Source organism: Thamnophis elegans, chromosome 6, assembly GCF_009769535.1.
Source record: "Thamnophis elegans isolate rThaEle1 chromosome 6, rThaEle1.pri, whole genome shotgun sequence".
NCBI lineage: Eukaryota > Metazoa > Chordata > Lepidosauria > Squamata > Colubridae > Thamnophis > Thamnophis elegans.
In genome coordinates, this window is record NC_045546.1 from 65,694,520 (window position 1) to 65,710,321 (window position 15,802).

Here is a 15,802-nt window from a genome sequence, read left to right on the forward strand (position 1 = left end):
GCTTGTTCAAAATGTGCAACTTAGCTATTTACTCATATAAAATTTATTTTGTATTACTATCAACACTTTGTACAGGCAACTGAATGATAGAAACCAAATTGAAGAATTATGCTGGAATAAAACAATAAAATGTTTTTTTTTCTGTCCTTATGATTGCTTCTCATATCTTGATTCAACAATTCATTAATGAAATCTGCTTTGTAATCAAAAAATTCTTTGGGCATCTTTAAACATAAAGATAAAAAAACAAAGACTAATATCTGGTGCAATATATTGTTATTGATGTTCACAGAACATACAAAATATATGTGGATATGAGAAGAACTATATTAATTAAAAAGTATTTGCAATAGTTACTTAATTACTTACCAATAGCATTATACAGAGGTTCTCCAGTTTCTTTGTCCCAAACTACAGTTGTCTCTCTCTGATTGCTAACTCCAACAGCTTTTAAGAACAAAACAAACATTCTATCATTTTCTAGATTATTACAGATTTTGGATCTGAGCAAAACTCTGCTTTTGGGTGAGCAAAACTCTGCTTTTGGGTGAATTTCTTTCTGATTGCTCTTCTACCATAAGCCCTTTGTACTTATCACAAGCCACTTTTAAGAGTAAAAAGGTTGTCCAGATTGAAGTACAATGTGGCAGAGAGGACAGCATTGAGAGATAGGTATTAACAGAATTCAGCATACCTACCGTATTTTTGGAGTATAAGACGCACCGGAGTATAAGACGCACCAAGGTTTTGAAGAGGCAATTTTTTAAAAAAAAGTAAGTAGGTAGATAAAGGGAGGGAGGGAGGGAGAGAGAGAGAGAGAGAGAAAGAGAAATAGAGATAAATAGAGAAATACAATAGATAGGTAGTGAGAGAGAGTGTGTAGGTAGGGAGGTAGTGAGAGAGAGAGAATAGGTAGGTAGGTAGGTAGGTAGGTGGATAGAGAGAGAGAAATAAAAAAAGAGAGAGAGAGATACAGTAGATAGGTAGGGAGAGAGAGGGGGTAGGTAGGTAGGTAGGAAAATAGAGAGATAGAGAGAGGGGGAGAAATACAGTAGGTAGGTAGGGAGAGGGAGAGAGAGGGAGAAATACAGTAGGTAGGTAGGTAAGGAGAGAGAGAGAGAGAGAGAGAGAGAGAGAGAGAGAGAGAGAGAGAGAGAAGGTAGGTAGGTAGGTAGGTAGGTAGATGTTTCCAGGTGTACTTATCCCTGTGCTGGAGAAAGAAATCGCTGACAATCTGCAGCACCTAACTTTGTTCCTGCTGGCACAGCATTTGATCCACATAATTCTCATCAATCAGTTAAAGAGCTTTCCAAAAGGAAAAAAAAAGTTTTTGCACTTTGCAAACCTCCCCAAAACGGCCCGTCCTCTTTTCTGATGAGAGCAACTTTTGCATCTCATTTGGAAACCAAGGACCCAGAGTATGGAGGAAGAATGGAGAGGCCAATCAAACACAGTAATCCCACGGTCATTGAACTAATTTTTGGTGCTTTTGGCTAAAGTTGCTCTCATCAGAAAAGAGGACTTTGGACCACTGAGCAACAGGACTTTGGACCACTGTGCTTCATCAACGCAGCCGTCTACCAGGAGATTTTGGAGCACTTCATGCTTCCTTCCGCAGACGAGCTTTAAGGGGATGCTGACTTCATTTTCCAGCTGCCCACACTGCCAAAAGCACCAAAACCTGGTTCAATGACTGTGGGATTACTGTGCTTGATTGGCCTGCAAACTCGCCTGACCTGAACCCCATAGAGAATCTATGGGGCATTGCCAAGAGAAAGATGAGTGACAAGAGACCGAAAAATGCAGAAGAGCTGAAGCCGCTATTGAAGCATCCTGGTCTTCCACCTCAGCAGTGCCACAGGCTGATAGCTTCCATGCCACGCTGCATTGAAGCATTAATTGCTGCAAAAGGGGTTCAAACCAAGTACTGAGTACATATGCATGCTTATACTTTTCAGAAGTCTGATATTGTTCTATGTACAATCCTTGTTTTACTGATTGCATGTAATATTCTAATTTTCTGAGATGGTGGATTTGGGCTTTTCATGAGCTGTACACTATAATCATCACAATTATAACAAATCACGGCTTGAACTATCTTGCTTTCATGTAATGAGTCTTATCTCATATATTCGTTTCATCTTTTAAGTTGCATTACTGAAATAAATGAACTTTTGCATGATATTCTAATTTTTCGAGTTTCACCTGTATAAAGATGCACCCAGATTTTTACCCTCTTTTTTGAGGAAAAAAAGTGCGTCTTATACTCCGAAAAATACGGTATTTGCCCAATCAAGTGCATTCTCGCTCCTTTAAGAGTTTTTAATTGGTTATAATTCTAAAATATTTTAGTTTCCTTTAACGATATTTCAGTAACATCACATTTATTCTCCATTCATCTCTGTAAGTTATTTATGTATATCACTTTCTCCTCTTGATTTGGAAGGATATTCATGATTATTATAGAACTAAAAATACCTTTTATGTTGGAAATGTCTATATTCAGCTGGTTCAATTTCTCACATGTTCTTTCAACACATTCATAGACAGATTGCAGTATTTCCTTTGGGTCTTGTTCTACCCACCTTAAAAACATCAAGGCCCACATTAGAAGTCTGGCAATTGATATGATAGAGTCAACAAACCACAATGGCTCGTTTGCTTCATTGCCTTAGAACAGGGGTGTCAAACTCGATTTCATTGAGGGCTTCATCAGAATTGTGTTTGACCTCAGAGGACTGGGGTGGGCAAGGCCAGGGGTGGGTGTGGCCATGGTGGGCACCTGTGATGGCCATGTGCTAAGGCAGGATTTCCCTCACAGACTCTCCCTCACTCTCATTATACTCTCCTTCCTTCTTTCCTTCCTTCCATTTCTTCTTTTTCCTTCCCTCTTCATTCTAATTTCTTCTTCCTTCCCCTCTTTCCACATTTTTCCCTCTTTGCTCTCTTCCCATCTTTTCTTCTTTTTATTTGTCATTCCTCTTTCCCTTTCTCCTTTCCTACTCCTTCTTGCATGTTCAAATGCAAAAGGGGAAATATTTCTCTTTTTGCTTTGTTTTGATAGCCCTCTGCCAGCCAAAACGGGGTGTTGGGGGAGGGGGGTCAATGCTAGTCAATTTGAAATAAGAATGAAACCATCAAGAAAAGTCAGCTTGCTCACAGTTTGGCTCTTTCCTCAAGAAAAGAGTTACTATAAGTCAACTCCATTGATGAGCAAGGAAACAGAAAGCAAGTAGAACACTTCCAGCGCATGCCCAAGATGGTGTACTGTCGTGTTTGAGGAAAACTTCGTGGAGATGGCTGTCCTTCTCGGGGTCTTGCAGGGGTACCCTATCCCAGTACCAGGTCTAGCTATGAGAACTTCCTGGGACCTCGGGGATACCCTTGAGCTGCGATTTACTGCTTCATAGCCGGAACATCGTGAGTGAAAGGGGGCGGCTGGCGGTGAGAGGAGAATGAAGAGCGTCGGCGGCTGCCGGTGTGGGTGCGGTCAGCAGCAGCGGCAGGACGCCTGGCTTGGGCTCTCTGCAGCCAGCCGGAAATGTGCTCAGCAGCAGCTTCCCGCTACCCCCTTGAACACAGCTGGCATGGGTGTGGTCGTCAGAACGCCCGGCCTGGGGGTCTTTGAAGCCAGTGTGGGTGTGCTTAGCGGCAGTGGCGGCGGGTCGCCCAGCTTGGGATCTCTACAGCCAGAGTGGGTGTGCCCAGCAGCAGCTTCCCGCTACCCCCCTTGAACACTGTCGGCTCCCCCCCCGGTGGACATGTCATCTCCTCGTTCCATCTCCCCGTGATGTCATCCCGTTTGGTTGATGCTACACTCTCCTCTATGCTATACTGCAACAGAACTTTATTCCCTTCGGGAACTCCCCCTTTCCCGGGGATGGCCTTCTTGCCTATCAAGATGCTTCCTTAATGACGGACCTTGAGATCCCGAGAGGTGGCATGCAAAGAAGAGACTTCTTAGGGATTTTTTTCAGGGGTTTTTAAATCAAATTTTAAGGGAGGGGCGGGGGGGTTGATACGGATTGCTCAGACAGGCTTGGGGGGGGGAGTCTGCCAGGGCACAGGTCAGAGCTAACTAATGGGCACAGGTTGGGAGTGCTGGGAGGGGTTGGTATTCCGGGGGAGACATTAAGCCATGGGGGGGGTTTACCATCTCTACTGTTTGTGGGAGAGGCAGATACAGTGGGGGCCGGGGGGCCGAGGGCCAAATTATGTTCGGGGTACGCAGGTCCGCTGTTTAAGAGCAATCGCGCGTTCCGACCCTCATCACCCTTCTCACAGCCCTGGGTGCTCGAGATTACAGGACCCTGGTCTCCAGCTGGTGTCGCTTAACGCCAGGTCTGTGGTACATAAGGCTCCCCTTATTTACATCCTCATAAAAGAGGGTAGAGCGGACCTGGCATGCATTACGGAGACCTGTTTGGGCCATGAGGGGGGTGTTCCCCTTAGTGAATTATGCCCACCAGGCTTCCGGGCGTTTCACCAGCCGAGAACCCAGGGCAGGGGTGGGGGGGGGGGTGGCGGTGGTTATTAGGGAAAGTCTCAGACCTCAGGAGGTCACTGTGCCTCAGATAGGCGGGTGTGAGTCCCTTTTTGTGAAATGGGGCCTTGGAGTTCAGGTGGGCCTTTTTGTTACGTACCTGTCTCCCTGCTACGTTTCATCAGCCCTGCCGGAGCTGCTGTATGTGTTAGCTGGATTGGCGGTTGATTTCCCCAGGCTTATGATCCTGGGGGATTTCAATCTGCCTTCCATTGGCGAGACATCCGAGTCAGCTCAGGAGTTCATGGCTTCCATGACGACTATCAACCTAACTAAGTTAATTCAAGATCCCACCCATAATGGGGGACACACGCTTGACCTGATTTTTGTCTCTGGGCAGTGGATGAATGATCTAGATTTAGGGGATATTTCTATCCAACCCTTGTCATGGTTGGATCATTTCCTCATCAGGCTTGACTTCCATACTGCTACCCCTCACCGCAGGGAGGTGGAATCTACTAGATGGTTCCGCCCCAGGCACCTGATGGACCCTGAAAGGTTCCTGATGGAGCTTGGGACTTTTCCTGAATCCCTTGCTCACAACTCGACCGAAGCCCTAGTGGAAGCCTGGGATAGGGCGGCCGCTGGGGCTTTGGATCGTGTTGTGCCTTTGCGGCCTCTGACCCGGTGTCAATCCCGGGTAGCTCCCTGGTTTACCGAGGAGCTCCGGGAGATGAAACGCCAGAAAAGATGCCTAGAGAGTGGTTGGAGGGCCAGCCGGTCCGAATCTGATCGAACACTAGTAAGAATTCATATTAAATCCTACTTAGTGGCGATAAAAGTGGCAAAACGGCAACATTTTTCCGCTCTTATTGCATCCACAGATAACTGCCCAGCCACCCTGTTTAAGGTGACCCGCTCCTTACTTAACCAAGGAGCTGGGAAAGACCCCTTGCAGGGTACGGCTGAAGAATTTGTTCAGTATCTGCAGGATAAAATCGCTCAGATCCGGACAGGCTTGGACTCTGACTGGGTAGATTTGGGCGAGTCGACAGGGATGAATCTTGTGGAGACCATCTGGGATGAGTTTGATCCTGTGACCCCCGAGGGCATGGACAGGATTATGGGGAGACTCAGTGCTGCCACTTGTGTGCTGGACCCGTGTCCCTCTTGATTAGTTTCGGCTTCCCGGGAGGTGACACGAGGCTGGCTCCAGGTGATTACCAATGCTTCATTGAGGGAGGGGTTCTTTCCCACTGCCTTGAAGGAGGCGGTGGTGAGGCCCCTCCTTAAGAAGCCTTCCCTGGACCCAGCTTCTTTAGCCAACTATTGTCCGGTCTCCAACCTTCGCTTTGTAGCGAAGGTTGTTGAGAGTGCGGTAGCACATCAGCTTCCCCAATCCCTGGATGAAGTTGTCTACCTGGATCCGTTTCAGTCGGGTTTCAGGCCCGGATACAGCATTGGTCGCGTTGGTCGATGATCTCTGGCGGGCCCGGGACAGGGGCTGCTCCTCTGTCCTGGTCCTATTAGACCTCTCAGCGGCTTTCGATACCATCGACCAACTTGGGGGGTTGGGAGTGGGGGGCACCATTTTATGGTGGTTCTCCTCCTACTTGTTGGATTGGTCGCAGTTTGTGTTGACTGGAGAGCAGGGATCGACCCCGAGGCGCGTCACTTGTGGGGTGCCCCAGGGGTCGGTTCTCTCACCCCTCCTGTTCAACATATATATATGAAACCACTGGGTGAGATCATCCGTGGTTTTGGGGTACGGTATCATCAATATGCTGATGATACCCAACTTTTCATTTCTACCCCAAACCACCCAAACAATACCCTCGACGTGATGTCCCGATGCCTGGAGGCTGTGAGGATCTGGATGGGGAGGAACAGACTCAAGCTCAACCCCTCCAAGACGGAGTGGCTGTGGTTTCCGTCATCCCGATTTGTGCATCTTGTTCCATCTTTGATGGTAGGGGGAGAAATTTTAGCCCCCTCAGAGAGGGCCCACAATCTGGGCGTCATCCTGGATACGCGGCTTAGTTTAGAAGAACACCTGACGGCCGTGACCCGGGAGGCCTTTTACCAGGTTCGCCTGGTATGTCAGTTGTGCCCCTTCCTGGATCAGGATGCTCTGTACACAGTCACTCATGCCCTCGTCCTTTCTCGCCTAGACTACTGTAACGCTCTCTACATGGGGCTGCCCTTGAAGAGCACCCGGAGGCTTCAACTGGTCCAGAATGCGGCTGCGCGGGTTATCATGGGGGCACCTAGGTGCTCCCATGTTACACCTCTTTTAGGCGGCCTGCACTGGTTGCCGGTTGCCTTCCGGGTGCGATTCAAGGTACTAATTATGACCTTTAAAGCGCTCCATGGCTTAGGCCCAGGGTACTTGCAAGACCACCTACTGCCACCGGTAGCTTCCCACCGTCCAGTGCGATCCCACAGAGTTGGTCTCCTCAGGGTGCCGTCGCCCAGACAGTGTTGGCTAGTGACCCCCAGGGGGAGAGCCTTCTCTGTGGGAGCGCCTTTCCTCTGGAATGAGCTGCCCCCGGAGCTTCGTATAATCCCCAACCTCCGGTCCTTCCGACGCGCCCTAAAAAGTTGGCTTTCCCAGCAAGCCAGCCTGGCCTAAACAAAACAAAATTAATTATTGATCATTGTTAATTTTAATTCATTTTTTAAAAAAAAATGTTATTGTCAATTCTAATTGGGTTTGTTTGGGAAATTCTATTTAATTTTTTTAAACTTTTGTATTATGTGTTTCTTTTAATGTTGTACGCCGCCCCGAGTCCTTGGGAGAAGGGCGGCATATAAATCTAATAAACCAAACCTAAACCAAACCAAAGCAAACCAAAACCAAACCAAGTGTGGCAATTTGACTTTAGTTGCAATTTTCCAGGAAAAAATGGGGGGATGGAGAGGGTAGAATCTAAGTCAACATCGGACTCCAGAAACCTCAGCCAAGCCACCAGTCCCTTTTCTGTGACAAGTAGAATCTGTTAAAAAGAAGGACGGGTTTAATTACCTCTCTGCAGAATATAAACCAGAAAGGGGATGGGGGTGGGGACATGATTTTCTGAATAGTCTCAGAAAGAAAAGAAAAAGTGAGTTGAGAAGCAAGTCCAGAAAAGCTGACTATGGAACAACAAAGCAAATTGCAAGGGCTTCTTGAGCAAAAGTCACAGCAGGAGGATGCAGAGGAAATCCCAGAGGAAGAAAGAAAAGCACACTCAGCTCAGAAAAGGCAGCCAAGGGAACTGCCCAAGCAAGTAAAGAAACCTTTCTGGCTATAGGAAAAAATGACAGGTGGAAACTAGAAAGTGTAGTCAAAAAATGGAGTTAGAAAAAGGCTGAATGAGAAAAAGGAAAGAAATGCTACTAAGGAGATCATCTTGCCTTGACTAATTGTAGGCAAAATTCTGATAGACTAAAGCTGCCTAAAGTTGAGTCTGTGTAGCCTCAAGGATCCCTTCTGTTGTTGTTTCTGCCACCAAATCAGAAGTCTTCCAAGCCTTTCAACAAGTGTCAGTAAAAGGGCGAAAGATTTATACGATCTGAAGAGAAACCAGAGTAATAGATCCCTGAATCTTGCAATGAGAAGATGTGGCTTAGAGACCTAATAATGAGGAAAGAAAGAAAAAACTGGGCTGTGAATGACTGTCACCGTGGGGGGGGGGGGTTGTATGTTTAAAGCGGCATTTGTATCTGTATGTTTTACTTTATATTGTTATGTATGATTTGTTTTGCTTATGTCGTTGTATTTATGTCGCTGTATTTTTCTCCCTGTTTTTTAAAGGTAATAATGTTTAATAAAAATTATATTTAAAAAAAAAAAAAAAACAAGTGTCAGTGAAGCAAAATTAGGGGTCAAAATTTCCCAGTTCAGAAACCTCTTGAACCTGTCAGTGCAAAGAATTATATCACGTGCCCAATTTCACTGCCTTAAGAAATTGACCCTGGAGAAGAGGGATTTCCTTGCAACTGAAGTTTGTTATCCAGCCCACAGTTTGTTTTTCTAAACTGATTTCTTCTGTGACAGTGTGTCTCCCTGTACCTTATATTTGGACTCTGCTCTCTTTGGCCACCTCATTTTTTGAAAAAATGCTTTCCTGACCAATATTTGTCTTCTGAGTGCTGCCTGTATTCCCAACTATTTTGTTTCCCAACTATTTTGCTGCACCACCCTGGCAGCCAAAACGGGCGACACGGAGGCTGCCCTCCCCCCCCCCCCCACCTGGATAGCCTCCTGCACCACCATGGCAGCCAAAACAGGGCACCGGGGGCACTTTGGTTAGCAGAGGCACCACAGACTGGTCCTTTGCTATTTTCAGGCCAGCCCGATGGGCCGAATCTAAACAATCCATGGGCCCTGTGGACCTCGAGTTTGACACCTCTGCCTTAGAAGATGACGACCATTTACCAACAATAGTTTCATTGACTATTAAACATTTTCCTAAAAGCAGAATGGCTATACCTTTTTTCAGTTAATACTTCCTACAAAAACCTGCAATAATGTTTTATTCAGACAGAATATAAGCTTACATTGCCAGGTAACATAAGTAAGCCTTAGCTTCAAATGATGTTTACAGTGAATAAAAATCAAACAGTATCTTTCATTGTTGGTTTAGAACAAAAAAGACGTATCAGAAAATAAAATCCAGTCAAAGACATCCAAAACATAAAAAGGGTGCTGTAAAGTCAAAAGGTGTGTCTCTTATATATTGTGTTTCCCTAAAAATAAAACCTGGTCTTATTTTCTTTTGGGCCCAAAAATAAGCACCAGGGCTTATTTTCAGGGGGCAACTTATTTTTTTCCCCACACAGGTGGCTGTGCAGCATGTCCAGCAGGCTGGTGCCACCACTACAAGCCAAGGCACAAGGTGAGGCGGGGTTGCCCACCTCCTGTGTGAAAAAGTAAGACAAAATGAAAGACAAAGTGGGTGGGGTGTAGGAAAAGGTCCGTCCAGGAAAAATAAATGGAATGGCAGAAAGAGCCAGGTGAAAAGTCAAACCCTTCTGCCCGCTGGGTCACTTCACTGGAGTTTTATCTAGCTTCTGGGGTGGAGCGCAGAGCAGGCAGCCTGCTCCGGAGACCATCGCCCCCCCCTTGCCTGGCCTTCCCCGCCAGAAAGATGGCTGCTACCTCCCATAGGGCCCTATCCATCCTTCCTGCAGCCACAGCTCCCATCCAGTGCCGCAATGCCACTCATCTCTGCACAAGCCCTGGATGGATGGATGGCGAAGAATACCGTTGGGGCGGCAGGGCCTACAGAGCCCTGATTGCTGATGGGGTGAGGTGGCGGCAGCACAAGTCCCAGCCAGGACAACAGATGGTGGGAGGCAGGAGGCACCCCAATGGCCACCATGTGAGACAGGGAAGGGGCTGTAGTTTGGCTAATGAATGGACTGCGCGAGGCAGAAGTTGGGGCAGGGGTTGCACCATGCCGTGGCCCCTGCACACTCCACCACGGTTGCCCTATGTTGTCCTCCAGCTTCACCCCTGCCTCCATTCGGTGGCAGTGCTGAACAACTTCATCAATAGCCGAGTCAGATGGAGAAGAAGATGCTCTGGATGCTGATGCTGCTTCTTAAGGGCTCTGCAGGCCAAATAATGAATGGACCAAGCGAGGCAGGAGGCAGGGTGGCACCATGCCGCAGCCCCTGCGCGCTCCACCCCTGCCATTCTACATTCTTCTCCAGATCCTCCCCACCCCATTAACAGCCAAATGAGATGGGGAAAGGGCTGCTTCGCCCGTTCAATGACCCAGGTGCCTCTTCCTTTTCACTCCTCTCCTGTGCCAGACTGCTATACTATAGACGATGGGTGGGTGAGGCTCAGTCCCTTTACCCAGTCCCCCTTTGCTATTTGCTGCAGGAGGAGTGAAGCTGAAAGGCCTCCTCCACTGTTGCACATCATCTGTGCCTGCTCCTGGAGGGCCTGTCTTCTGTCCCCCATCCCGCCCCACAGATCACCTTCCCAGCAGTGGCCACTGCCTCCTCCACCACCTGCTGCTTTGGTCCTATGGCACTGTCTCAGACTGCCTTGTCCCCCTTTGCAGTTTCGAAGGCAGCAGCTCTGCTGCTGCATTCAGTAGATGCTCGCCTTGCCTTGAGATGGGCCTGTTTCAGCACCTGGAGTCCTTGGGGGGGTTTGCCTTGTCACCGTGGAGGTTGAGAGCTTGGACACCACTGCCCGGCTCCCCTCACTTCCCCAAAGCATTCCTTCTCTAACCTGCTTTCCAGCTCCATTGTATGTCTCCGCCTTTCACTCCCCCCCTCACTCCAAAACGGTGGAGGGGTACTAGGTAAGAGAACCAATCTCACCTGTCCAGCCTCCATAGAATGATAATCTGGCTTAGAAGGGTAGTGAAAGGGAAGAGGTGAGCAGGCAGCCAGATAATTGAATGGTTGGGGGAGGTCACCAAGGAGGGAATGGCTGGCTGTGGGGGCCCTGAGATACGCAGATATGAGGTACATGTGACAGCTCCTACCTCCTGCCTCACCTCATGGTGGTGTCGCACACCCTCCTGCCCTATTGCAGCCGAAAGCAATCAGATGGTGGGACTGAGTGGGCGGAGCTTAACTAGGGCTTATTTGGGGGTAGGGCTTATTATTAGGAGGTGCGAAAATCTGGCTAGGGCTTATTTTTGGGTAGGTCGTATTTTCAATGAAATACAGTATTTCTGTGGAATGTAAGAATAAAAAGGATGGGATTTGATCACAATATGTTTTGTCATGTGTTACCATTCTATGATACCCATAAAATCATATTAAAAATATGTAGCCTTTCTGTCACAATGTTCTTATTAAGAATCCAGTTTAAAATGCAAAGTTTAAATTGCTGGGATTTAAAGATAAACATAAGCATCAAAATTTACGTATTTTATTTCTTATGTATTGAGGCATGTACCAGAATTATTACTCATAGCAGGTTTAATATACCTGATATAGGTTCACTATAGTACCATTTCTATGATGGGTGAAACATATATATAATATTGAATAGCATGTTCAAGCATAACTGCTTCCTATTTTCCTAGTAAACCATACAAGAGTTATCTTGGTGATATAAACTAAATACCACCAAACTTCTAAAATTACTGTGCAAGTCTAGGGGATATTAGGAGGTATCCTACTGCAAGAATATCCAATTTATGATGTTAATCTTAAAAAGCCATTCCATTTATTGCAATGTAAACTTTTAGGTCTGAATTGAAACAAATTTAAAAAACGTAACTATACAATGAAACTATATAAAGACTAAAATATATATAACATGGCTATAAGCCTGAAGAAGAAGCAAATTTGAACACATGAACTGCCTTTCTATTCATGTTGTACGCATTTAAATTCTAAGAGCCGAGAAAAATAATTATCTGTCTTGAATTTTCTCAGTTGTCTACAATTCAACTTCTACCACACTCTAAAAATATGAATTTGGGTGTTAGCTAACACAGATTTCAATAACATAATAAAGGGAGGAAATAAGAATGTCAGATCCCTAAAAGTGATACTGCCATTCAATTGGGGGGGGGGGGGGCTTGGAGTTAAATCACTAGCTGTATCTGAACAACTGAGTTTATAACTTTACAACTGGTTTCCTGTCACCGGAAGACTGAAGATCTCAGCATCTCTGGAGGGATGTTTATGACAGCCATGTGGGATAACTTACTTTAATGTCTAACTAGATATAGCCATGGGAATGTGTGTTTTATTGACTCTCAGGGCAGAAGAGTTAAGGAAACATCTTCACACGTGTATTGGTCAGAATCTGCATTCGGACAAAGGGGAGGGGTCATTATCAGCTTAATCCCACTTGTATTGCCTAAAGGGTTTCAGATGCTGCTTTGCCTCTAATGGTTTCCATCCTGACTGATTAAAGGTTCCTTTTGAAATAATCCATTTCAAGAGTCTTAACTTTCTCAAGTTAGGAGAGGAGCCATTACAAAGAAAGCCATACCATTTGTCATATAGATGGAAAAATTCCATCAGTTAAAAAAATTTAATTAGCTTTTTTACACAGAATTTAGTAATATAATATAAAACATCAAATATTGAAATATAAAGGAGAAGCAATACCCTTCTTTGGGGAATTTCTGCTGGATTTCCACTTGGTGATGACTCAATAATTCAGCTGTGTTTGCATTGAAAACCTGTAAGCAATAAATATAGTTACCAAAACAGTTTGTATATCCATAGTCAAAAAGGAAGCTCAACACAAGGAAGAACAGTATACTGCTTTCTTCATATATAACAAGAAATGGTCAAATAAAAGAATTGTAGCATAATGTTCACTTAATCCTAAAAACAAATAACAAATAACATGCTATTTTAAAATATTTTATTTAAAAGAAACTACAAGCCCTTCTGGATCCCAATTTACAACTTTTCAACTATAATTTTGCAGTGATATGAAAACTCAATATATGAAATTAGATGATATATGAAGAATATGTTAATTGGAAAACTTAGATTTAGGAATCTTATATAGAAAAGCAAAGGCAAAGAATATTTGCTACACAATATGGGCCACCATCAAAAGGGAAAATAGAGAACAAATGGAACTTTGAAATAAAAAGCAATTTCCTATAGTTTTACAATCCAAACGTCAATATAAATTATTTGGCCTGTCAGACTCTTAAACACAACCACAATAACTCCACCCACACGTGGAAACATATGACTAATTTTTTTCATTTTTTTCTCCCCTCCTCCCTAATTACTTGCATAGAGATTATTTTTTATACTATTTATGTTGTTTGTATTTTTTGTCATGGATTGCACCAGTGAGGCTAAAACCACTTTTGGTTGTATACATGATGTACAATGTCAATAAAGGCTATACTATACTATTTTCAAATTTCATAACTAAATAAATCAAATATTATTCCTTAATCCGCCTTTACAATAATTTTTAAAAGCCTGCAATTACACTTATGTTCCTGAATAATTTTTTACAAACACTAAGAAATATTCTAATATTCATAGAAATATAATTAGAGTTCTAAATTCTGAACATCTGAACTTTGAATAAATAATAGCAACTATGAATTTGTCTGGTCTGGTCTATAAAAATGAGGCTAAATATGAGTTTTCCTTGCTTATCAGAAATTCATAAACCTATCTACCATTTTCTATGTTAATAGTCAGAATCAACAATCATGCTATCAAATTGATATACAAAAGTAACATTTTACCCCCCAAAAAAACCTCACTCATTATAGTATCCTTCTGATTGTAGTAATGAGTAGATCTGGATTTCAATATTTCCATTGTCCTGACTAATTTATATAATGCACATTCATACTCTTATTGTGTTGCATATTAAAAACATGACAATTAAGTAGAACAGGGACATGGTGCCCTTCAGATATTATGAAGCAACTATTAGCTTTAGCAATGGTTAGTTATACAAAATAATAATGCAAAACTGTGAGCTCCTGACTGAACACCTGTTTACTAATGATGGATAGCAACAGGAAACAAGAAAATATATCCTTGCCCTTTTAAAATGAAGCAATGTATAACAACAACTATATGCAATGATGCTTTCATCCATGAAACTTATTTATTTTATGGGAGTGGGTGGAATTAGTTTTAGAATGTGACCAGAAAATATATTCCATACAAAGTAAGATAGCCAGTTTGGTCTAGTGCAATGATGGCTAGCCTTTTTGGCAGAGTGCCGAAAGCAGCCACGCATATACACCCATTATGCAATGCACACGCAACCACCCCCATGTGTCCTACCCAACCCACACATATGTGCATGACCCCATGTGCCACGCCTCCCACGCATGCACGAGCGTCTCCCACATGCCCCCTGCCCCCCGCACATGCATGGCAGACACTCGAAAACTAGCTGGCTGGCGGGAGACATGGGTGCATGCACAGTGGAGCAGAGCTGGGGCAATGGCTCATGTGCCCCCAGAGAGGGTTCTGTGTGCCATCTGTGGCACGTGTGCCATAGGTTTGCCATCACGGGCCTAGTGATTAAGGTAAAAGGCTAAAAAGCAGAACATCATGAGTTTTAATCCCACCTTAGCCAGGAAAGCCAGAATGGTGGGCCAGTCACTCTCTCTCAACCCAACTCACCTCAAAGAGTTACTTTTGTGGGGAAAATGGGAGGAGGAAGGTGTGCTGGATAAGTTCATTGCTTTGAGTGACTTGCAAAAATAATAAAGGCAGGATACAAATAAATAAAACTTTATGAAAGTAAAAAGGTACCATTGAAACCAATTATATTTGTGTGAGAATAATCAATAGAACTAATTTTCATGACATAAACCAAGCAATTCTCACATAAATCTAAGGGAGAATTAATTTTGTAAAATAATTGGACAAGGAATGTTACAAGATATATTGAGTTCATCTATATAAATCCCCACAACTCTTAAAAAATAATGTTTGCATGATTATGTCATATGAAATATTTGGGAAACATTTCCTGTGTGTTATGTGCCTGCATCAAGCAGATGGCTTTTTTATTTCTAAATTATATTTACTGTTTTTCAGTTAATATGTCTTAAGAGTATTTAATTCCAAAGTTCAAATATGACAGATAAAACGAAATCATACTGATGAAAGGTAGATGATTGTAAGAAAGAATAACAATTGTTAATCATTACCTAAAGGTTGTTCAACTTATCTAACTTGTTTATCTTTGACTCAGATTAGTAAGTATCTATTTGTAAGTCAAAACCATCACTTAGTTTTATTTATTTGATGCCAGCGCCTGAGTTATCATTGTCTAATTCACTGGTTCTCAACCTTCACAATGCCGCGACCCTTTAATACAGTTCCTCATATTATGGTGACCCCCAACCATCAAATTGGTGTCTCAGTTCCTAAGACCATTGAAAAAATGTGTTTTCCTAGGGTCTTAGGCGACCCCTGTAAAAGGGTCATTCGACCCCCAAAGGGGTCCCAACCCACAGGTTGAGAACTGCTGGTCTAATTTGATCAATGGTACAGACTTTTCAGGAAGAAAATTATTCAAATGAATAAGATTAGAGACATTTCTTTATTAAGTTGAGATTTTGTACTGTATATTTGAACATAGGCTTTATTTTTTTCCCCTCTTTCTGGAAACAACTTGCTTATAATGTTTGCACCACAAAGTAGATTTAAAGGAAAGACAATCTGAAGAAAAATGTAACACCTAAATGTAAAACAAATGTTTTAAGTAAAAACCCGCTATTTTTCTTTATTCCATTTGACAAATATAAATAATCTATTATTAACTATGTCATCAAGATCAAGCACTAGAGCTTGCCACTGTGTACATCAGAAATTTTTAAAAAAATTAGTGGTCAACTT

General features: G+C 43.6%; 1 protein-coding gene across 5 annotated transcripts in view; it reads right to left on the reverse strand.

Moving 5' to 3' along the window:
* Positions 1 to 15,802, reverse strand: part of GK (glycerol kinase) — a 112,323-nt gene that overhangs the window by 81,907 nt on the left and 14,614 nt on the right. For all 5 annotated transcript variants that reach the window (XM_032219567.1, XM_032219568.1, XM_032219572.1 and 2 more), the window contains exons 2-4: positions 12,563 to 12,636; positions 2,479 to 2,585; positions 370 to 447 (exon numbers count right to left, since the gene is read on the reverse strand). In XM_032219567.1, coding sequence (XP_032075458.1) covers positions 370 to 447; positions 2,479 to 2,585; positions 12,563 to 12,636 — 259 coding nt within the window. The remainder of the gene's footprint in view (positions 1 to 369; positions 448 to 2,478; positions 2,586 to 12,562; positions 12,637 to 15,802) is intronic.